Consider the following 24,327-nt stretch of genomic DNA (forward strand, 5'->3'; position numbering starts at 1 on the left):
GTAATTTCAAAATGTGTTTGGATAAGCAAGGGCTAAGTGTGTGGGTCACAAATACTTAATGGCACAAAAGTGAGCTACCCTCTGGTGGCCTTATCTATGCTCTGCCAGCATGTCTGTGCACCCCAGCAAACCTCACTTGAGAGAACAGAATGCGCTGGACACAACCCACATTCTTCTTCTATTTGGCTGAAATTTACACCTTAATCAGTGTTTACCCTAAATTCCCACAATTTAAATATCAGGCAATTACAGAATATGGGGTTTCAGCCCTACTGAGTCTTGTAAATCCCCAAAGTACGCGGAATACTGGTCTTTCTGGTAACCCCGCCTCTGATATATTGATGAGACCACAGGTATGAGTACAAGTGGAATGCTCCCTGTGCAGTTATTTGAGTGCCAGGCTAAACTGTCAGTGTTAGAACACTAAAAAAAGGAGAGTCTGTGCTTGACACCACTTTGTTATGCAAAACAGCACTTTGTTATGCAAGAATCTATTGCATTCCTGCTGGGGGGAAAAATTGGACGAGTTAACTTGCTTAAGCACTTCTGCTGCTCAGACACTGCTGACCCTCAAGGAGGCTGTCTCTGATGTGGGCAGCTCTCCCACCCACCGCTCTCTCTGCACTTGGAGTTACACCTTTTGTTCTGAAGACAGAGGTCAAGAGCTAATGAAGAAGTCTTTCCCAGGGGCCTGACTGGGGTTGGTCATGGGAGAGGGTACATACAGTTATGGGCCAGAGTTCAGCATCAGATCCGGATCTACCTGAGACATCTACCTGTCTTTTTTTTTTTTTTTTAATAAATTAATGTGTTTGTAACATGTGAGGTCCTGTTAAGCGTGAGTCTAGGATAAGGCTTCTCCTCCCTACGTCTCAGCTGGGTGATACTAGGATTTTAATGCCAACCTTATTTGCAGAGAGATCTAGATGGCTGTATTTTTTTAAGTTTTTTTTTTTTTTTCAGGATGAAGAAAGCGCTAGACTAATGGTTCAGAGAACTGTAGCAGATTGAGCCTTCCCCCGACACTTGGTGTAAATGACAGTGTTATGAAGACTTTTTAGAGAAAAGGAAGTATCAAGCATACACAAAGGGAGTGTAGTACTGTACCCAGGTTTCCATAACCCAGCTCCCAACAATCACTAGCTCATAGTCAGTCCTACCATGCCCCTACTCATTGTTCCTCTGCCCGGGGGGCGGGGGGGGGGGTTATTTTAAAGCAAATTGTTACAGCCTATATATTTCTAAAAGACATTCTTTTTTTTTTTTTTTTTTTTTTCTAAAAGATATTAAGGACGGCCCTGGTGGCTCAGAGGTATAGCATGTGCCTTCAGCCCAGGGCCTGATCTTGGAATCCCAGGATCGAGTCCCACATCAGGCTCCCTACATGGAATCTGCTTCTCCCTCTGCCTCTCTTTTTCTGTGTCTCATGAATACATAAATAAAATCTTAAAAAAAAAAAAGATATTTTTAAGAAAAGGAAAAAAATCACACCACCAGTATCCACTTACTCCCCATTCAACAAACCCTTTACAGCCCCATGCACGTGCGAGGCACTGTGTGGTTTTTGCTTTTGAGGACCAAAATCATTTTCCCCAAGAAGCAAACGCTCATTCCGTTTGGAGTCACGAGACCTGAGCAGGCGCGACGCGCGTGTCGGGGGAGCGGCCCGGAGGCTCGCGGCTCGGTTGCAAGCGCTGCAGACTGCGCATGGAGCTGAGCTGCTGGCCGCGACCTTGAGGCGGGTCTCTACGGGGACTGAACATTGTTCCCCCCTCCCAACCTCTGGAAAAGTGGGCGGGGGGTTTCCTTTACGTTGTGCCAGGATGTGTCTGTTTTTCCAAAATGTACAAGTCGCCACGAGAGCTAGGGGCTTCAACGAACAAGCCCTGGAAAAGACTATTTTATTATTTTATTTATTTTTTATTTTATTTTATTTTGTTTTAATTTAATTTTTATTTTCATTTATTTTATTTTTATTTATTTATATTTATTTTATTATTTAATTTATTTTTAGTTAATTTATATTTATTTATATATTATTTAATTATTCTATTTATTTTTATTTTTGTTTTTCTTATTTTTATTTTATTTTTATTTTATAATTTTTATATTTTAATTTTAATTTTAATTTTGTTTCCCAAGGCGCCGGGTCCGGGAGGGCGGTCCCGGGGTGGGTCCCGCCGCGCGGCCGGGCCTGGGCCTGGGCCTGCGCGTGCCCGGGGCGCGGGGCTGGGGCCGGGGGCCCTGGGGGCGCGCCCCTCGTCGTCCGGAGCGTCGCCCCGAGCTGAGCCGGGTTCCCCGGGCCCCCCCGCGCCGCCCGGCCCTCCCGCGGCAGCCGGGGGCCTGCGCGCGCCGCCGTGACCCCCGGGGCGACCCCGCCCGGGCGCGGCCGCGGGGCGCATGCGCAGCGCGGCCCGGCCCCGGCGCGCCCGCCGCGGCCGCTAGGTGGCGCATGCGCCCTGGAGGGTGCGGGTGCGGGCCGGCGTCCGGGAGGCCGGCGGCGGCGGGGGAGGCGGGGGCGCCCGGGGGCCGGGCCCGTGTTTACCCGGCGGCGGGCGGGCGCGGACGCGGAGCCTGGCGCGGCGGCGGCGGCGGCGGGATGGTCATGGCGCGTTTCGTCGAGGATTTCTGGGTAAGGCCGGGGGTTGGGGGCGCCGAGCCTCCCGCGCCGGGCGGCGGCCTGCGGGCGGCGGGGGGGCTCCGCGGGCGGGCGGGTCCTCGCGCCGCCGCCGCCGCCCCGGGCCCCGCGGACCCCCTCCCCCCCCCCCCCCGGGCGGCGGCTGTCAGCGCGGCCCCGAGCCCGCCCGCGGCCAGGACGCCGGGACAAAGCGGGGGGCGGGGGCTCGGGGGGCTCCGGGGGGGCGCGGGGGCGGGGCGGGGGCTCCGCGGGCTCCCCTCCCCCTTCCCCCCTCCCCCCTCCCCGCCCCCCGCCCGGCCCGCGCTTCCTCCCCGCCTCGCCGCCCGGGACTTGGCCTCCGGGCCTGTTGACAAAGCGCAGGACGCGGCGGGCCGGGCTGGGCTCCGGGCTCCGGGCTCCGGGCTCCTGCGCGGGCGGCCCCGACCCCCCGCGACCCCGCCCCCGCCCCCCGCGCCCGCCGCTCGTCGCGGGGGTGGAGGGCCCTTCGGGGACCGGGCCGCGCACTCCCCGCCGACCCCCGTCCGCGCGCGGTCGGCCGCTGGTCCACAATCTTTTATTTTCTCCCCGCCCCCTCCCCCCCGCCCCCCCCCGCAAGGGGCACAAATAGGAGACACGAGCTTTGTTTTGTTTTGTTTTGTTTTTTGAAAAAAAAAAAAAAAAAAAAACAGCTCTGTGGGGCCGCCCCGGGGCTCAGCGGGGGAGCGCCTGCCTTCGGCCCAGGGTGGGACCCCGGGGTCCCGGGTTCGAGTTCCGCTTCAGGACCCCTGCTTCTCTCTCTCTGTGACTCTCATGAATAAATAAATACAATATATTTTTTAAAAAAATCATACAAACTTGGACACCTGCGGGGCTCACCGTTGGGCACCTGCCTTGGGCCCAGGGCGTGATCCTGGAGACCCCGGATCGAGTCCCCTCTCGGGCTCCCTGCAGGGAGCCTGCTCCTCCCTCTGCCTGGGTCTCTGCCTCTCTCTCTGTGTCTCTCGTGAATAAGTAAATAAAATCTTAAATAAAAATGAACAGCTTTGTTAAGCCACGGTTCACGCACTATATAGTACACACTCATTTAAGCATACAGCTTAGGGGTCTTTCTGCGTTCCTTTGCATGCATCCCTGCGGCCGTTGTAGAACAGGGTCATCAGCAAAGAATCCCTGTACCACCAGCAGCTGTGACCCCTGTCGCCCCTAGGTCAGCCTAGGCCGGTGAGGCATCTGCAGGCTCCCGCCCCTATAGTTCTGTGTCTTGAGGTCTTGCGGCCTCAGTGGGATCGTCTGCGTTGCGCTTTGCATGGGCTTCCTTCCCTTCGCATGTATCCCCGGTTAATCCCTGAGGTGCGTGCATCAGCGCTTAATTACATTTTATGGCCGAACCTGCCACTGTCCTGTCTACTCATGAGTGACGGACGGTTTGGTGGGTCCCACTTTTTGGCTATCGTGAGTAATACCGCTGTGAACATTTTTTGTACAAATCGTTGTGGGGAAGTATGTTTTCATTCCTTTTGGGAATGGAATTCCCGGGTTATATTGTTACTCTTTAACGTTTTGAAAAACTGCCGAACTTTCCCAAAGTGACTGTCTGGTGTACCGTCCCACTGGCAATGTCTGATGTTCCAAGTTTTCTACATCCTGGTCAATCCTTGTTATCGGTCTTTTTTATTACAGTGGATGGGTGTGAAGTATTATCTTATTGTGCGTTTTTTTTTTTTTTAAGATTTTATTTATTTATTCATGAGAGACACAGAGAGGTAGAGACACAGCAGAGGGAGAAGCAGGCTCCATGCAGGGAGCCGGATGTGGGACTCGATCCCAGGACCCGGGTCACGACCTGGGCTGAAGGCAGGTGCCCAACCACTGAGCCACCCAGGCGTTCCTCATTGCGGGTTTGATTTCCATTTCTCTGATGGCTGATGCACCTGTTCATGTGCTTATTTATATATTTTCTTTGGAGAAATACCTTTTTAGATTCACTGCCCATTTTTAGATTAGGTTATTTGTTTTTATTACTGAATTGTAACAGGTTTTTTTTTTTTTTTTTTAATTCTGGGTAGTCTTTTACCAGATATATAATTTTGTAACATTCTCTCCTGTTTTGTGGGCTGTTGTTTTCATTCTCTTGATGGTGTCCGTATAAAAAATATATTTCTTATATTCTGTTTTTAAAAATTATTTTTAATTGAAGTATACTTGACACACAGTGTAGTCTCAGGTGAATGATATTCCACAATTACATATATTATGAAATGTTCACCAGTGTGCCATTACTGTCTTACATTATTATGGTATTAGTGACTCTTTCTATGCTTGTACTTTTCATCTTCATGACTTACTTATAATAGTATGTTTGAACCTCTTAAGCGCCTATTTCACCTATCTCCATCCCCTCCTCCCCTGGCAGCCACTACTTTTTTCTCTATATTTGTGAGTGTTTCTGTTTTTCTTTGTTGTTGTTGTTCATTTGTTTTTTTAGATTCCATATATAAGTGAAATAATGGTATTTGTCTTTCTCTGACTTGTCTTACCATAATACACTCTAGGTCCATCCATGTCAGATGGCAAGATTTCATTCTTCTTTATGGCTGAGTAATAGTCCATTGTGTATGTATACATCTCCTTTATTCATCTATGGATGGACACTTAGGTTGCTTTCACATCTTGGGTATTGTAAATAATGCTGCAGTGAACACAGGGGTTCATAAATCTTTTTGAATTCATGTTTTCGTTTTCTTCAAGCACATACCCAGAGGGGGAATTACTGGATTGTATGATACTTCTATTTTTTTTTTTTTTGATACTTCTATTTTTGATTTTTTGAGGAACCTTCATGTTATTTTCCATAGTGGTCGCATGAATTTACATTCCCACCAACAGTGTGCGACTGTTCCCTCTTCTCCACAACCTTACGGACACTTGTTACTTCTTTTTGATAGTAGCCATTCCAACTGGTGTGACGTAATTTGATATTCTCCTTTGATGCGTCAGTTTTTAATTTTGATGAAGTCTAGTTTATTACTTATGCTTTTGTTTTATTAAGAAGTTTGTCCTAACCCATGGCCACAGAGATTTACTTGTTTTCTTCTATGGGTTTTATAGTTTTAGCTCTTCTGTTTAGGCCTAGGATCCATTTGAAGTCAGTATTTGTGTGTGGTGCCAGAAGGAGGTTCAGCTTCATTCTTTTGCGTGGATATCTGGTCTCAGTACCTTTGTTGAAAGGCTCTTCCTTTCTCTGTTAAAAAATCTTGGCACTCTTGTCAAAAATCAGTTGGCCATATGTTTATGGGTTTACTCCTTAATTTTCAGTTGTATTTCATTGTCTATCCTTAACACTGTTTTGATTACCATGGCTTTGCAGTAAGTTTGGAATCAGGAAGTGAGAGTCTTCCAGGTTTGGTTGTCTTTTTCAAGATTGTTTTTGCCTATTCTTGGATTCCTTTCGTTTCTGTGTGAATTTTAGGTTTAGTCTGTCAATCTAATTAATTATTAATATATAACCTATCAACTTCAGACTTTAGATTTTAGGCAACTTATAAGACTATTATGAGGATTTAAAATTGGCATCCCAAAATGTTTTCTTTTTAAAAAAAGTTGATTTAAGTAGTCTCTATACCACCCCCCCCCGAACCAGCATGCTCTTGTGACTAAGGCAGCCAGCTGCCTCTTGCACGTTTTTTGATAGATGAAAGTGTTTTTGAAGCTTGCTAATAACTTAATTCCAAAATGTATATTAAGATTTTTTTTTTAAAATTGAAGTATAGTTTACTACAAATTGTACAGTAACATTTTAAAGTTCTCTTTTGTCTCAGTTAATTGAGCTTTGAACATAGCCTCGTCTATTGTTTTTGGCTATTATGACTAATGCTTTCTATGAACATTCTTTGTACTAGTTTTTGGGTGCCCCTTGTTTGTCCCTCTTAAGGGACAGACAGGACTAAATTTGGATATCTGAAATCTGGAGAGAATTCCCAGTCTAATTTGTTTTTGTCTTTGCCTTCACTTTCTCACTATTGAATACAGTTAAAATAGATTGCATTTTATTTACTTCCAAGCCTGGAATTGGGACTGAAAGCTCTAAATTGGAGCTTTATAAAAAGTTCCAAAGGAGGACTAAATGAACTAGGAAAGACCAGAAACAGGAACTAAATAACTTCTGAGAATCTGATAGTTGTCTAAGACAACTTAAAAATTTACATATTTTAGGATCATTTATAACTTCTTGAAACAGAGAAATTACAATATTAATTTCACTTTTCTCCCCTAATATTTAAAGTGGCACTGCCAAAACAAATAAAGCTTGTCAAAGTGAAGTAATGGGAAACTTTTAAGTTTCTAACCAAACAACCTATTAATTGTTGTTTTCCCCACGTATAGAAAGACAAACTTTTGTTGTGGCGTTTGTTAGAGGAAAGTTTGAATCATGCAAACTATTTTCAAGTCCTTTTGAAAGTAGCACATCCTGCCTTTTTCTTTAAAGTGTAGTTTTTCTTAACTAAAACAGTATGCTGTGTTACAAATTACTTAATATTATACTTTGAAGAGAAAAATGTATTTAAAACTTCCTACAGAACAGGTGTTTTGTTGCTGATAAGTCATTTTTTGCCACAAAGTATAGTGCCTTTGATAATCGAGTTGAAAATGTTCTTCTTTTCCATTAACATTGGTTAGCAAAATTAATTTTGATAGCAGAAATCCACACCATTGCCTTAATATTTAAAAACAGTTGTTAGTCCTCCAAAAGATAATGTAACTTTAAAAAGATATTTACAGGTACAGCAAGGAAGTGTCTCTGTATACTGGTTCTTTCTCAGAGTAGGATACTAATTTATAATGTTCTTGATTGTGTCAACATTGCACTATACTAATTAGAATGGCTTTATATATGTATATTTTTAAAGATGTTGTTTATTTTTTCATGACAGACACACAGAGAGAGGCAGAGACACAGGCAGAGGGAGAAGCAGGCTCCCTGCGGGGAACCCGATGCGGGACTCGATCCTGGGACCAGGATCACATCTGGAGCCGAATGCAGATGCTCAACTGCTGAGCTGCCCAGGCATCCCTAAGATGGCTTTATATTTTTATATAAACCCAGATTATTTAATTGAAGAGTTAAATTTTTAAAAAATTTTCTTTTTAGATTCCAGTATAATTAAGATACAATGTTATATTAGTTCCAGGTGTACAATATAGTGATTCAGTAATTCTGTACATTACTCAATGCTTACCATGGTTAAGTATGCTCTTTATCCCCAATCACCTATTTCCCCCATTCCCAAACTCAACTCCCCTCTGGTAACCATCAGTTTGTTCTTTATAATTCAGAGTCTGTTTTTTTGGTTTGTCTCTTTTTTTCTTTGTCTTGTTTCTTAAATTCCATATATGAGTGAAATCATATCGTATTTGTCTTTGAGTTATTTTGCTTGGCATTAGCCTCTGTAGATCCCTCCACGTTGTTATACGTGGCAAGGTTTCATTCTTTTTTTATGGCTGAGTAATATTCCATTGTGTGTGTGTGTGTGTGTGTGTGTGTATACACACTACATTTTTTATATATTCATCTGTATAGATGGACCTTTGAGTTCCTTATGTATTTTAGCTATTATAAATAATGCTGCAGTAAACATATGGCTGCATATATCTTTTTGAATTAGTGTTTTTGTATTCTTTGGGTAAATACCCAGTAGTGGAATTGTTGGACCATACAGTAATTCCTTTTTAGTTTTTTTGAGGAATCTCTGTACAGTTTTCCACAGTGGCTGCACCAGATTGCATTCCCATCAACAATGCATGAGGGTTCCTTTCTCTCCACATGTTTGCCAACACTTATTTCTTGTGTTTTTGATTTTAGCCATTCAGAAGGGTGTGAGGTGATAACTCATTGTGTGTGTGTTTTTTTAAGATTTTATTTATTTGAGCGAGAGAGGGCGAGCATGAGCAGGGGGAGGGGCAGAAGGTGAGGGTGCCCAAGCACTGCCTAAGCACCTGGAGCCTTACGGAGGGCTCGATCCCAGGACACTGAGACCATGACCTGAGCAGAAATCAGGAGTCAGATGCTCAACTGACTGAGCCACCCAGGCGCCTCTCTCTTGGTTTTGATCTTCATTTCCCTTATGATGAGTGATGTTGAGCATTTTTTCGTGTGTCTGTGGCCGTCTGTATATTTCTCTGGAGAACTATGTCTTCTGGTTTTTTAATTGGATTATTTGTGTTTTTGGTGTGAAGTTCTAGAAGTTCTTTATGTATTTTGGATACTATAAATTTTTTTTTTTTTTAAGGAATGGATTTCATTGGTGATAATTTTTTTTTAAAGATTTTATTTATTTATTCATGAGGGACACACAGAGAGGCAGAGACACAGGCAGAGGGAGAAGCAGGCTCCCTGCAGGGAGCCCGCTGCGGAACTCGATCCCGGGACCCCGGGGTCACGCCCTGGGTCGAAGGCAGACGCTCAACTGCTGAGTCACCCAGATGCCCTAGTGATAATTATTTGAAGGGAAAAAAATACAATGTAGCTGATTTAAATACCTTATAAATCTCATTTTGCGTAGTAGTCCTGATCTCTATAAAATATGAAGCATTCTCCCAAAGACTTCAAGTATTTTTTTTTTTTTTTTTTTTTTTACTTCAAGTATTCTTTAGCATATATAACATTGTATTGAACTGACATTTTTAGTTTAGGTGACCTTTTCCAAAGATTATTTCCAGTCAGCACATCAAGAATGAAATAATTAGGGGCACTTGGGCTTAGTGGTTGAGTGTCTGCCTTCAGCTCAGGGCGTGACCCCAGGGTCCAGGGATCTAGTCCCGCGTTGGGCTCCCTGCAGAAAGCCTGCTTCTCCCTCTGCCTGTGTCTCTGCCTCTCTCTCTCTTTCTGTGTCTCTCAGGAATAAATAAATACAATCTTTAAAAAATAGAATGAAATAATTATCTTGGGTGTTTTTTATCCTGAAGTACTTCTGTGTTTCTTGTCCTTATTTTTTTAATTGTTTAACCAGTACAGAAGTCTCTTTCCAGTCTGTTGATTTCACTGGTATTGTCATGTTTTACTTCTTAAATTTTTTAAAAATATTTTTAATTTATTTATGATAGTCACACAGAGAGAGAGAGAGGCAGAGACACAGGCAGAGGGAGAAGCAGGCTCCATGCACCGGGAGCCCGATGTGGGATTCGATCCCTGGTCTCCAGGATCGCGCCCTGGGCCAAAGGCAGGCGCCAAACCGCTGCGCCACCCAGGGATCCCTGTCATGTTTTACTTCTAAATAAATTTGGAGCACTTGGTTATATACCCAAAAGTTGATCTATTATTTACATGGATAAATTGAGAGGATTAAAATTTTTTTAAAGTGTGGAATTGCTAGTAATAGGACTTTGGAATGTGGAACATTATATTTCTGCTTGATTTTTTTTTTTTTAAGATTTTTATTTTTTTGAGAGAGAGAGAGACACAAACAACAGGGAAGGGCAGAGGGAGAAGCAGGCTTCCCACTAAGCAGAGAGCCCTATGCAGGACTGTATCCCAGGGCCCTGGGATTATGACCAGAGCAGAAGGTAGAGGGTTAATGGACTGAGCCACCAGGTGTACCCTTTGCTTGATTTTCTCAATCTAAATTTAGTATTCTAGATGAGAGACTTAAATGCATACACACAAATATTCTTGGGGATATATCCATATGCAAATTTAAATATATATATTTTTAGAAAATTAGTTGAGGTGATTATAGAAACCCAGAATATAGACTTTTTTTTTATTACTTGAAAATTTCTTTTTTTTTTTGTTATCTTTTTAATTTTTTAAAAAATTTTTATTTATTTATGATAGAGAGAGAGAGAGAGAGGCAGAGACATAGGCAGAGGGAGAAGCAGGCTCCATGCACCGGGAGCCTGACGTGGGATTCAATCCCGGGTCTCCAGGATCACGCCCCGGGGCAAAGGCAGGCGCTAAACCACTGCGCCACCTAGGGATCCCTACTTGAAAATTTCAAATACTGCTTATATATCCCATTGGGTGGTCTGCTGAAATTTAAAAAGTCTACGTGTATGTATATTTACATATACATTAATTAACAGATTTGCAAAATTTACATGGTTCAGTATTCAAAAAGTGCCTAGGGAATACAGTATAAAATCCTTTTTTATTTTTATTTTTTTGTACCCCAGCCATTAAGATCTCCATCAAGGCCATAACTGTTACCAATTTCTTATATAGCTTTCCAGAGATGATCTCTGCATACACAAGCAAATTATATAAACTAAATGAAAATGTGATCTTGTATAATTGTTAGCCAGTTAGCCATGCCCAAATTATTTTCAGCTGCAACAAGCTAGGAACGTGCAAACTACCACATTCATCTAAGTTGGTTCAAGTAGACTTGACAGGTAGACATTATAAATCATAGTCTTTTAGATGGCAATAAATTTTATTGTGAGGTCCTTAAAATTTTCAGGGAGTGGAATGGTGATTTGTTTTGTATTTTTGCACCTGTAGGAGAAATTTGAAAGTGAGAAATTGATACCGATTGAGTCTGCTTAAGTTCAACTCGGGGGAAAGACTTTAACATTGACATGGAACGGATAAAAATTTGCTGTCTGGATTCTTTTCTACCCTACACACTAAATCCTGAATGCTCTAATCCTTTCAGAACTACTTAAATTATTTAGGCAAAGGCATAGGAGAAGGTATTCTTCATATTGTCCTGTACATTTGGTTAGCATAACTCTTTGGAAGTACTTTTTTTAGTCCATTTTTTTTTTAGATTATCCTTCCTGGTTTTACAATTCTAAAACATTTAACAGAAGCACCCTAAGAAATCCATATAGAAATATGGTGCCATGGAGATGTAGAGGGAATGAGTTTGGTTTTTCCAGTTTATCTAGTGTGGAAAAATGAAAGAATACTAGAGTGGGAAGAATGTAGCAATTGGTCCACAGAGATGAGCATAAACTGGTCAGATGTGGGTGATAAACGAAAACAGTACAACAGCAACTGAGACCTAAAATGGTAACTGTTGGTGAAGTTGCTAGAGGATTTTGCTGGTGGTCGGATTCAGAGGATTAAATTGAGAAGTGATTGGTGGACCGTGTGATGAAGTTAAGACACCCGAGTCCATCAGTTCTATCAGGGACAAGCTCCTTGATGGAACAGCAGAAATAAAGGTCACAGAAGATGTGACAAGCATGTTCGGTTGCCTGTAGGGAAAAGATAGGAAGGTGTGGTGTAAGTACAGCAAATTGGTGATGCTGGACCTTAATCCTAAGAAGTATTAGTTTAATTAATTGTTTGAAATGAGCCAGTGAAGATGGTTTTCCTATTTAATTATAACCATTGTTATGTGATAGATAGAGCATAGAAGAGTACAGAAGAAAATTAAAATTATATATAGCTTTTCCATGTGTCCTCTAAGATCTTTAGAAATACAAGATTCACAGTGTGTTCTGCTGATTTTTCTAAAGCTTGGTATTTTCAAATGATATTACCATCAAGCATTTTTGTCATATGATTAAGTATTCTTTGAAAATATTTTGCAGTGACTTGCATTGGTTTCCATGGAATGAAGAGGTAATTTTTAAAACTATGCCCTGTTTGAATATTTAGGTTATTTTCAGTTTTTTTTAAATTTATGAATTAGGAGGAGATTTAACTATTATGAACAAGATGTCAGTTTAAGAAGGTAGTCTTTGACTTTAAATGCACAGATTGAAGAGTTTTGGAGAAAGCTGATGTTGTATTTATTTTTTTTCCATTTTGAGATTAATGAACATTCATTATAGAATATTACAGAAAATTTAAAAGTTATGAAACAAATTATCTCCTAACTCTTTGCTTCTGCTATTTTTGTTGAATCCATATCACTCTATTTGATGGCTTAAAGGATTTAACTAACTGAAGAGATTAGAGAATATATCTGAGAGGTTAGAAAATATAGTAAGATTTCTTCCCATTAGTCAACCGACAAATGTGTTTGAGTGACTTTTGTACCTGTATCAAGTAGTTCTGACTGCTGAGCAGTGCTCATTTTACATCTTTAATTATTGTTTTCTGCTTTAAAAACATCTTGCCAATGGTTCTGTAGTATAGTTTTGATGATCATGTATGAAAATTTCAATGTATAAATAGAAGGTTGACAAGAAGAGATTGTAACTTGTGGTTAGGTTAAATGTGCTATTCACTTATAGAAAAACTGCTTACATAAGAGCTAGAGCAAAAGGAAAATGTAGAGTGGTAGGAAGTGATGATATTTATTTATTACCTTTGAGGCGGTTTGAGGTTGAGAGGAAGGTTAGGCATGTTATTTGCTGTTCACATGATACCACCTTCTGACTCTTTGATCCCCTTCCAAAAATTCTTTTAAAATTTTTAAAAGGAGGGGCGCCTGGGTGGCTCAGTCAGGTAAGCGTCTGACTTCAGCTCCGGTCCTGGGATGGAGCCCTGCATTGGGCTCCCTGCTCAGCAGAGAGTCTGCTTCTCCCTCTGCCCCTCTCTCTTTGATCTTTCTTGTTCTTACTGTCTCTCAAATAAAATCTTTTTTTTTTTTTTTTTTTAAAGATTTTATTTATTTATTCATGATAGTCACAGAGAGAGAGAGAGGCAGAGAGACACAGGCAGAGGGAGAAGCAGGCTCCATGCACTGGGAGCCCGATGTGGGATTCGATCCCGGGTCTCCAGGATCGCGCCCTGGGCCAAAGGCAGGCGCCAAACCGCTGCGCCACCCAGGGATCCCTCAAATAAAATCTTTAAAAAATTTTTTTAAAAAGAACAAGGTAAAAATCAACTTTTCAGTTTTGGTCTGATTGTATAGTCTACCCTATCCTCTGCCTGTTTTTCAGATCTTGGAATCATCAAAAGTGAACGATATCTAGGCTTTTTTTTCTTTTTTTAAGATTTTATTATTTATTCATGAGAGAGACAGAGAGGCAGAGACACAGGCAGAGGGAGAAGCAGGCTCCCTGCAGGGATCCCAACGTGGGGACTCGATCCCAGAACTCCGGGATCACGCCCTGAGCCAAAGGGAGATGCTCAACCACTGAGTCACCCAAGTGCACCTCAGGCTTTTTGTTTTTAGTATTTAGTTTACTGTTGCTCTTAAAAAGTTCTTTGAAGGAGAAGTTCCAGGCCATTAGCCAAACTCGCTGGGATTTATAGCTTTGTGCTTTTCCACTATTACTATTCATGGATCTTAAAAACCGAGGTATGTTATATCTAGATTTTTTTCACAGCTTTGTTAATAGAGGTGCATTTTTTCTTCAAGTGAAAAGATATTGGGTTGTATTTTATATTTATTTTAAAAAGATTTAAGTATAAAGGGATGTTATAAAATCAACCAGAAGAAGATACCTTTGAGTTTCCAAAATAGGTATGATGATGTATTCAGACTTTTTAACTTGAAATTTCAAGTATGTCTTACTTGTGGATTCTAAATTACAGTAGAAAAAAAATCTGAATGTTTCCAATGACTTTGTGACCTTACTTATAACTTAATTATCTTTTTAGCTAAATTTCAGTTTAATTGATAATTATAATGCAAAACTATGCATAGTGTGATCTCATTTTCATAATAAAAAATTAACATGTTACTATATGTATGGGAAAAGGAATCTGGATTGATAAACATCAAATTGTTAAGTGTAGTCAAATTAGAGTGGTAAGTATGGGAAACCATACATCCTGAGAAGTTTGTGGTTTTTCTTTTTTTTTTTTTTTAATATTTTATTTATTTGAGGGAACGGGAGACTGAGAGAGAGTGAGTATAGGAGCAGCGGGAGGGGCGAAGGGAGAAGGAAAAGTAGACTCCTGGTTGAGCAGGGAGCCCCAGGTGGGGCTCAGTCCCAGGACCCTGGGTTCATGACGTGAGCTGAAGGCAGACGCTTAATCGACTGAGCCACCCAGGCGCCTGAAGTTAGTGTTTTCTTAAAGGACTTGTACAGTTCTGTACTGAACATCTTCAAAGGATGATAAGATTTTTTTTCCTACTTCATATTAGGAATTATTTCAAAGATTTTTAAGACTTGTTTATATCAGATTATAACAAGATTTTGTTTGCCCCAGGCCACAGTCATTGGACTTTTATGTAAGTGTCAATGCTCTTTGCAAAGTGCATTGAGACCAGCCCATAAAAAATCCTATCTTAGTGTAAATCTTCAAAATAATTGTCTTCCTTGTATCAGCAATGGTGTTAATAGCTGCTTTTGTCAGTTAATACTGCATATTTCTCTGCAAAAGTTTATTGATTGAAATGGATAAAAATATCTGCTTACACCTTTGACAAATTTATTGTGATAGATTTTACATATTATGCAGTTCACTTAAAGTGTACAGTTCAGTGGTTTTGCATAATAGCGATATTTGCATCCATCATCATAGTCAGTTTTAAAACTTTTTCATTATCTCAAAAAGAAAACCTGTACCTTTTGTCACAACCCCTCTCCCTAGCAACCCACTCATCTACTTTCTATCTCAGCATATTTGCTTATTCTGGACATTTCATATAAATGGAATTCTACAGGATGTGGTCTCTTGTGTCTGACTTCTTTAACTTCGTGAAATGTTTATGATGTTAAGTCTCATGCATCAGTGTTCGTTTATATTGCTGAATTATATTCCATTTTATGGGTATACCCCGTTTTGTCTTTTTAGTTACTGGTTGATGGACATTTAAATTGTTCCTAACAGGGACAGCCTGGTGGCTCAGCAGTTTAGCACCGCCTTTTTAATCAATGGAAAAAAGCAAGACACAATTACCATGACAGCCAAAAATAATCTAATGTTAGGAACAATTTTTTTTAAAGATTTTTTTTGTATTTATTTATTCATGAGAGACAGAGAGGCAGAGACACAGGCAGAGGGAGAAGCAGGCTCCAGGCAGGGAAGCCCGACGTGGTACTCGATCCCTGGGTCTCCAGGATCACACCCTGGCCGAAGGCGGCGCTAAATTGCTGAGCCACCTGGGCTGCCCTGTTAGTGCCTTTGGAGGCAGGCTTCTTCTGTATCACATCCTTATTAGAATGAGTTTTCCTTGTCTTTCCAAATGAAGACCTGAAAGATGGAATAGCTAGTACTGTTTCCTAGGGTGTATTATTGCTGCTGTAGTACTGTTGTTGTATTGTACTAAATAAATAATCCTCATTTCCTTATTGTATTGTATGAAATAAATAATCCTCCAGAACTAATGTGTTCTTTGGATATCTGAAGTTCTCTAATAAAGAGCTTACTCCTGCAAAGACTTCTTAATTTCTGAATATAATTTAACCTTTTCTTACTTGTTTAATGTTTCTGATACTGTAACAGTGAAGCAGAAACACTTAGGACTTTATTGCCCGAATTACTAGATGGTCTCAAAGTTCTTACCTCCTTTAAAAAAAAATATTTTTTTTCTTTCTCTTGTAAGCCTGGTAAATAGTATTTTTAATAGTCCCTGTGCCTGTTTGAATAGTCCTTTACTCCCACCTTATTTCTAATTTGAATATGCATAATGCATATTGGGAACCCAGGTAGCCTGACTTGTTAGATTTTTTTTTTAAGAAGATTTTTATTTATTTATTTGAGAGAGCACAAGAGCATGAGTGGGTGGTGGAGAAGGAGACTCCCTGCTGAGTAGGGAGCCGGGATGTGGGGCTTTATCCCAGGACCCTGAGATCAGAACCTGAGCTGAAGGCAGATACTTGAACAACTCAGCCACCCAGGTGCCCCCCTGATTGTTAGATTTATGTGCAAATGAGAACTAGTAGATGTCCAGTAAGAATTTTGGGGTGTGAGAGCTTCAGACTTTGATTTTATGGTTTTAGTATTTAGATTAGATTTTTTTTTTTTTTTTTAGGGTTCAGGGCTATACTGGGAATTGGTGGATAGTCTAATTATGTGTAAATTTATGTATTATATTCAAGTAATAAAATTCATCCCTTTGAGGATTCAGGCCCTTTATTATTTTATCTGCAGCTTTACATACTAATCTGCATGATCATGTATTTTTGCTTGCTTATATAAACTAGTAATAATGGTTACCTCAGAGAATAGTCTTCTTTTGGCTAGGATAAATTTCCATGAAAAACCTACAGATAGAAGAAAAGCAAAGTTAGATAATAAATTTTTGATCTTAAAAATGAAAAATAGTAGGAGCCAAATGGATATGTTTGGATTCATTAGTCTGTGTTTTTATGTTGTATTCTTATTGGTAAATAGAAATGGATGTTCAAAATGCTGAGTATATTGTCTATATTATCTCATTACAAATACCACATTTTAATTTATTGTATATATGGCAAAATAATTACTATTTCTATATTAGTTTACAAGTTTGTTAAGGAGTTCTTAAAATAGGTTTCCTGTTTTTGGTGAACTATAAAAAAATTAGGTTTCATATTGTGTAATTCTTGCCTATTGTATTGCTATTTCCAACAAATACATTGAATTCATTATTTTATTTTCATGGAAGAAAAACTACTAATTGTAAAGAGAGTTTAGTTTAGCTTAGTTTATTAATAGTCTTATTTCATTTATAAAATTGATATTTCTGTCTTCTTCCCTATGACTTACTAATTTAGCATTTATTGGAAAAAATGGCAGTAAAGGTTTTCTAGGATTGTGTAGTGGTCTTGTTCTGTTAATTTCTCATTAGTTGAGGACTAACCAATGACTGTTACTGCTCTTTTGTTAAAATTTTATCTCCTTTCTCACTTCTCAAGTTGTTTAAGTTTACTAAAAGATTTATGTTAGCTATTATAAAGCATTTTGTGGTATTGAATGCTTAAGTGACTAATAATACGCTCTTGTGACTCAGAAGTCAATAATCAGGAATCCCTTAATGTGTATTAAAGGAATTGAAATGGGCTTTGGTCATGTATTTAAAAAGATCTATGGTTCTCTTTTCTAAATTATACTGCATGTTATTTTTTTAAAATTTCAGACCTAATTCCATTAATATAGTCATAAGTGATTATAGAATGTGTTCATGTATGTTTAATGTGTGTATATGTATATATAGTAAATTGTAAAGTTTGTCAAACTGTGTAGTATTTCTTTGATACAGTTTAAAGTCATACAATGAGCAACAGTGGTTCAATTAAAGAGAAGTAGTTCACCTGCATATTAGAATTGCATATTGGTTAGTGTAGGGTTATTCTTAAGTCATTTTAATCTTTTTTTGTTGTCATCAAACTAAAAATCTTTTTCAATTTTAGGGGGAAAAAAATAGTGGCTTTGATGTCCTGTACCATAATATGAAACATGGACAGATATCAACAAAAGAACTAGCAGATTTTGTGAGAGAAAGGTATGTATTTTTTAAATAAGTAATTTAACAATTCATCTAGTTAAATTTTAGAATATAAATGAGAAAAAACATTTTTTTTGAGAGAGACAGGGGTGCTCTAGTGAGCACGGGGTTAGGGAGAGAATCTTAAGCAGGCTCCCAGCATGGAGCCAGAGGTGGAACTCAATCCCAAGACCCTGGGATCACAACCTGAGCTAAAATCAAGAATCAGACACTTAGCCAACTGAGCTGTCCAGGATATTTTAGTTAGATCTGGCTTAAAATTATCAAGTACACTCTTGAAAAGTACATTATTATAGTTACATTTTAAAGTAGTGTGGTTATCTGGTGTCTATACATTTACGTGATAGTTCCAAGTAGTATTGCTGAACTCCTGGTTTGTATTCACTGTTTGAAAATTTCTACATATTTTTCATTGAATTTATTATTACTAGCAAGGTGATACAATAGAAAAATGGAGGAATTTTGTAGGATAAAATACTCCATTTTATTTTATTTTTTTCAAGTTTTGGGATACATCTATAATTTTATTACAAAAGCATCCTTTTGGCATTAGTTGGTTACAGTGAAAGCAAGATACTGTAAGTGTGGCATAGCAGCTCTAATGTAACAGTTGCGTTCCCTGCTTCCTGAACCCAAATTTAAGTTGCCTTATATCTGTTATATACAAGTTACCTGCATTCATTAATGCTGCAAATAGGGAGGAGCTGATGCTAAGGGATTAGAGTAAATGTTGATAAGACTTTTTTTTTTTTTTAAAGATTTTATTTATTTATTCATGAGAGACAGAGAGAGAGAGAGAAAGAGAGAGAGAGAGGCAGAGACACAGGCAGAGGGAGAAGCAGGCTCCATGCAGGGAGCCTGATGTGGGACTCCATCCCGGGTCTCCAGGATCAGGCCCTGGGCTAATGGCGTCGCTAAACCGCTGAGCCCCCTGGGCTGCCCCTTGATAAGACTTTAAAAGTTTCTTCATGGGAAGGAACTTCCCTCCCTCCCCACAATTTACCTTACTTTAAAATAATCAGTTGCTAGTCTGAATAGCAGCAGCACCCAGGGAGCATCACGCTTAGTTCTTGTTAAACAGCAATACCTGTGCAATGCACGTTTTACAGCACAGGCAAAGGGAATGATCGCTTTTTTTTTTAATTTTAATTTTTATTTATTTATGATAGTCACAGAGAGAGAGAGAGAGAGAGAGAGAGAGAGGCAGAGACACAGGCAGAGGGAGAAGCGGGCTCCATGCACCGGGAATCCGACGTGGGATTCGATCCCGGGTCTCCAGGATCACGCCCTGGGCCAAAGGCAGGCGCCAAACCGCTGCGCCACTCGGGGATCCCGGGAATGATCACTTTAAACTCCTGCATTAGAGTCTCTTAAAAAAATAAAAGCATTCCATTGAGTTCTTCCAGATGGTGTTATTGCTGTACATTTGTTGGTGGGTTACTCTGTGCTGTGTTTGCTTTGAAGGGATCTTCCAGTATATCTCCAATATTCCTTTCTTATAGAGTCCTTTTCTTTAGCTAGAATTTCACACAACTCTAATGCTTTATTGAGATTGTTCTCCTTGTCACATTAGTTTTCTAGCATGTCTTCATAGATGTCCATGAGAAAGGCAATCAGGTAGGGGAAACTATGACTTGGTTGCAAATCAAATCACTGGTTTAACGATTGGGATATTTGGAAAGACCAGGATCCTGTACAATCCCTTTCAAATAGTTGTGTGCACTCTCATTATGTGGTACTGGTTTGATCATTTCCAGAGTGTACTGGACTTCCCTCTCCAGCATAGCACTATCATTGTAGCCAGTGGTGTTAGAAATTGTGACGTAGGGGATCCCTGGGTGGCTCAACGGTTTGGCGCCTGCGTTTGGCCCAGGGTGTGATCCTGGAGTCCCGGGATCGAGTCCCACGTCGGGCTCCGTGCGTGGAACCTGCTTCTCTCTCTGCCTCTCTCTCCCTCTCTCTGTATCTCATGAATAAATAAATAAAATCTTTAAAAAAAATTATGAAATATATTTGGTTCCAGACAGAGTTATTACATCCTCTTTAAGAACCTGGTCTACAGGGGTGCCTCGGTGGCTCAGCAGTTAAGCGTCTGCCTTCAGCTCAGGCCGTGACCCCGGGGTCCTGGGATTGAGTCCCACATCAGGCTCCCCACAGGGAGCCTGCTTCTCCCTCTGCCTGTGTCTTTGCCTCTCTCTCTCTGTGTCTCTCATGAATAAGTAAATAAAATCTTAAAAAAAAAAAAAAAAAGGAACCTGGTCTATGTACTGCAGCTTATTATCCCAAAGTTTAAATTCCTGGATAACCCATTGTCGATGTTGCCAGGCTTGGTAATTCTTTGCATTCTGATAAGAATATCAGCAATAAACTCAAGCTCCTGAGATGGATCTTGTAGCCATTCCATTAATACTCGCCTCTGATGCCAAACTTGATAGTTTTGGGGCTGTTTCTCAATTACTGCAGTGATGTAGTTCATTTCTTCATTTAGATGATTTTGAAGTGACTTCAAGAGAACTTTCCGAAAATGCCACACTGTATAATTGGCTGCATTTAACTCAGTAGCATCTCTGCTGACTTTAAAAGCTCGTTCACTTCTTTCATCACACTGCAGAATGATCCGGAAATAATCATACACGTCTCTAAATTTTTCACTATAAATGATCCGGACCCCTGGATTGGGGCCATCGTTCTGCAGCACTGTATCTCTATCAGCCCATTCTGTTCTGGGCCTGTACAGGACATAGGTGGGCGAGTCCAGGCTCAGGAACGCGTCATCCATGGGGGACGCCACCGCTTCTCCCAGCTCAGCTGCATGGCTTCTTCCTGCGGCTGGGGCTCCAGCTCTGGCTCCCGGCAGGACTTGCTGCCCTGCACAGCCTCCCCCACCCTCTCCGTGGCCACCATCTGCAAAATATTACCATTTTAAACAAACATCATGAAACATGCTAAAATAATTTGAAAAGCCTAAGGTTTTTGAATTTGTAGTTTAATTATGATTGATTGATTGATTTAGATTTTAAGTGGGCTCCACACCCAATGTGGGGCTTGAACTTACAACCCTGAGATCAACAGTTGCATGCTCTATCAGCTGAGCCAGGCATGTGCCCCTCTGAGTTTTATTTTAAAGAAGTATAAGTATGTATTTTGAAAATCTGCAAATTTCTAAAATGTGTTGTCTTTAAGACTGAGAATATGGGATGCCTGGATGGCTCAACAGTTAAGCGCCTGCCTTCGGTTCAGGGCATGATCCTGGAGTCCCGGGATCGAGTCCCATATCGGGCTCCCTGCATGGAGCCTGATTCTCCCTCTGCCTGTGTCTCTGCCTCTCTCTCTCTCTCCCTCTCTGTGTGTCTCATGAATAAATAAAATCTTTAAAAAAAAATCTTTAAAAAAAAAAATCAAGGTAATTTGATTTGGATAAAGCTATTTTGTGGCTAGGCCTGCTTGGTAATTTGGGTTATTTCTAGTTTTTGCTATTACAAGTAACTTTGCTTTGAATATTCTTGCACATGGGTCTTGCCACACATATTTATATTAGGTATATGCCCTAGAGTAGAATTGCCAGGTCATAGAGTTATGTATGTGTAACTGTTGTAGGTAATGCCAAAGAATTTTCCAGGGTGGTTGTACCAGTTTACACCAGCAGCAACCTTGTTTCAGAGTTCTAGTCATTCCATGTCCTCATTGCCACTTGGTATGGCTCGTCTTTTTTTTTTTTTTTTGGCTCGTCTTTTAATTTGAATCATTCTGATAAGTAGTACTACATGTTTCCCTCACTTTTCAGAGGTTTGTGTTATGTCATTTTGCTCTTAGGAAATATCGACATTAGTGCCTTTTTTTGCTAACCGGGAAAAATCTGAAGAGGATTTGGGTTTTTGCAAAATATCGAAATGAGAAAATAGCATTTGGCGTTTGTTTTGCAGTGAGCCCTTCTGGAGGCAGTGCACACAGTGAAAGTGCCACTGCCAGGCTTCTTCCTTTCGAACTGTGCTCAGCATCTCAGCATCAAGCTGCTGTAGTTTTGAACTGTGTGAGCATCTGTGCCTTACCTCAGTTTATTTTGTGTATCTGTTAGCAAGATGTGTCCTGCGGTATCAGAAAAGCCTAAGAGGGGTATTTTTTGGGTCCAGTAAAGCTCAGAAATTTTTCCATATAAATTAACGGTAATTGCTTCTTTGCTTTATGCCATTTGGCTTTTGAAAGGTTTCATGGGAAGGCTGAACTTCTAGATGGTGAGGGATACCTGTATCTCATTATGATTTTATTTTATTTAATTAATTTTTTTAAAGATTTTATTTATTCATAGAGACACAGGAAGAGAGAGAGGCAGAGACACAGGCAGAGGGAGAAGTAGGCTCCATGTAGGGACCCTGCTCATTGTGATTTTAATTTGCATTTTCTTGATCGATAATGAGCTTGAGCATCCTTTCATATGTTTATTGGTCATTTGCATTTCCTGTTTTATGAAGTACCTCTTTATCTCTTTTTTTAATAAAGTATTTATTTGAGAGAGGGAGAGAGAGTGGGCACACACACGCATGCAGTGTGGGAAAGAGCAAGAGGGATAGACTCCTCAAGCAGACTCCCTGCTGAGTGTGGATCCAGTGCAGGGCTGGATCCCAGGATCCATGAGATCATGACCTGAGCTGGAAGCAAGAGTGGGACATTCAACCAACTGAGTCACCCGGACGCCCCCGTTCATTTCTGGTGTTTTTTTTTCTTGTTCTCCTCCCCCTCTTTAAAGAATAAATTGAAGGAGCTCTTTAGATATTTTGGATGAAAGCATTTTGTTGGTACGGTGTTGCAAATTCATTTTTTTTTTTTTAAAGATCTTATTTATTCATGAGAGACACAGAGAAAGAGAGGGAAAGACTCAGACAGAGGGAGAAGCAGGTTCCATATAGGGAGCCCGATGTGGGACTCGATCCCAGGTCTCCAGGGTCCCGTCCTGGGCCAAAGGTGGTGCCAAACCACTGAGCCACCTGGGCTGCCCGGTGTTGCAAATTTATATATAAATGTACTTGATTTTTATATATTGACTTTGTGCCCAGCAATCTGTTAGTCTTTGCTTATTCTGACAGTTTATCTGTAGATTGTTTGGGATTTTCTGTATGTATAATCATCTTGTACAAAATGACAGTTTTGTATATCCCTTTGCAGTCCTCATACCTTTTGGTTTTTCTTGACTTACCATACTGGCTAATACCTCAGGTATAATGCTGAATAGAAATGATGATGGCAGGCGTCTGGTCCTGTTCCTAGTCTCATATTTATTTCACTATTTTTTTTTTTTTTAAGGATTTTATTTGTTTATTTGAGAGAAACAGAGCATGAGCAGGAAGAGGGGCAGAGGAGGAGGAAGAAGCAGACTCCCCTCTGAGCAGGGAGCCCAATATGGAGCTCAATCCCAGGACCCTGAGATCATGACCCGAGCCAAAGGGAGATCCCCAACCAACCGAGCCACCCAGTTGCCCCCACTCTTTTTTTTTTTTTTTTTTTTTTAATAGGCTTCATGTGGAGCCCAACACGGGGCTTGAACTCATAACCCTGAGATCAAGACCTGAGCTGAGATCAAGAGTCAAACACTTAACCGACTGAGCCACCCAGGTGCCCCTTACGTTTCACTCTTAAATATGATATATTTATTCTAGTTTTTTCCTTACTGTTAATCAGATAATGGAAATTCCCATTTGTTTACTGTTTTCTACTTTTTTAAAAAAATTATGAATGGTTGTTGACTTTGATCAAATGCTTTTCATGTATCTATTAAGATTTTTTTCTTTTTTTCCTCCTTGTTAAAAGCTGAATTTTTTTTTTTTAAGATTTTATTTATTCATAAGAAACAGAGAGAGGTAGAGACACAGGCAGAGGGAGAAATAGGCTCCATGTAGGGAGCCGGACGTGGGACTCGATCCTGGGACCGTGGGATCATGCCCTAAGCCAAAGGCAGACGCTCAACCACTGAGCCACCCAGGCATCTCGTTAAGAACTGAATTACACTGAAGTTTGAATGTTAGACTGACTTCTTATTCCTGATATAAACTCAACTTGGTGGAGCTATATTATCATTTTTAAAGATTTTACTTATTCATTAATGAGACACACAGAGAGAGAGAGAGAGAGAGAGAGACAGAGACAGAGACACAGGCAGAGGGAGAAGCAGGCTCCATGCAAGGAGCCTGATGCGGGACTCGATCCCGGGACTCCAGGATCAGGCCATGAGCCGAAGGCGGTGCGAAACTGCTGAGCTACCCGGGCTGCCCTTATATATTATCATTTTTGTATATTAGTGGGTCACTTTGATGTTTTATTTAGGATTTTAGCATCTATATTTGTGATAGATAGTGGCCTGAAAAATTCCTTTATCTAACTCTTATTAGGTTTTGGTATCCAGATTAGTTGGTCTTATACAATGAATTGGGAGTATACCTC

General features: G+C 40.5%; 1 protein-coding gene across 5 annotated transcripts in view; it reads left to right on the top strand.

Moving 5' to 3' along the window:
* The first annotated feature begins 2,493 nt into the window (after positions 1-2,493).
* FCHO2 (FCH and mu domain containing endocytic adaptor 2) overlaps positions 2,494-24,327 on the top strand; it is a 120,783-nt gene continuing 98,949 nt past the window's right edge. For 4 of the 5 annotated variants that reach the window (XM_025448365.3, XM_025448368.3, XM_025448366.3 and 1 more), the window contains exons 1-2: positions 2,494-2,632; positions 17,801-17,892. In XM_025448365.3, the coding sequence (XP_025304150.1) occupies positions 2,600-2,632; positions 17,801-17,892 (125 nt within the window). In that variant the 5' untranslated portion in view covers positions 2,494-2,599. Of the gene's footprint in view, positions 2,633-17,794; positions 17,893-23,402; positions 23,503-24,327 lie in introns of those variants that run through there. The other variant, XM_049103878.1, reaches the window with a different exon arrangement.

Source organism: Canis lupus, chromosome 2 (assembly GCF_003254725.2).
Source record: "Canis lupus dingo isolate Sandy chromosome 2, ASM325472v2, whole genome shotgun sequence".
NCBI classification, from domain to species: domain Eukaryota; kingdom Metazoa; phylum Chordata; class Mammalia; order Carnivora; family Canidae; genus Canis; species Canis lupus.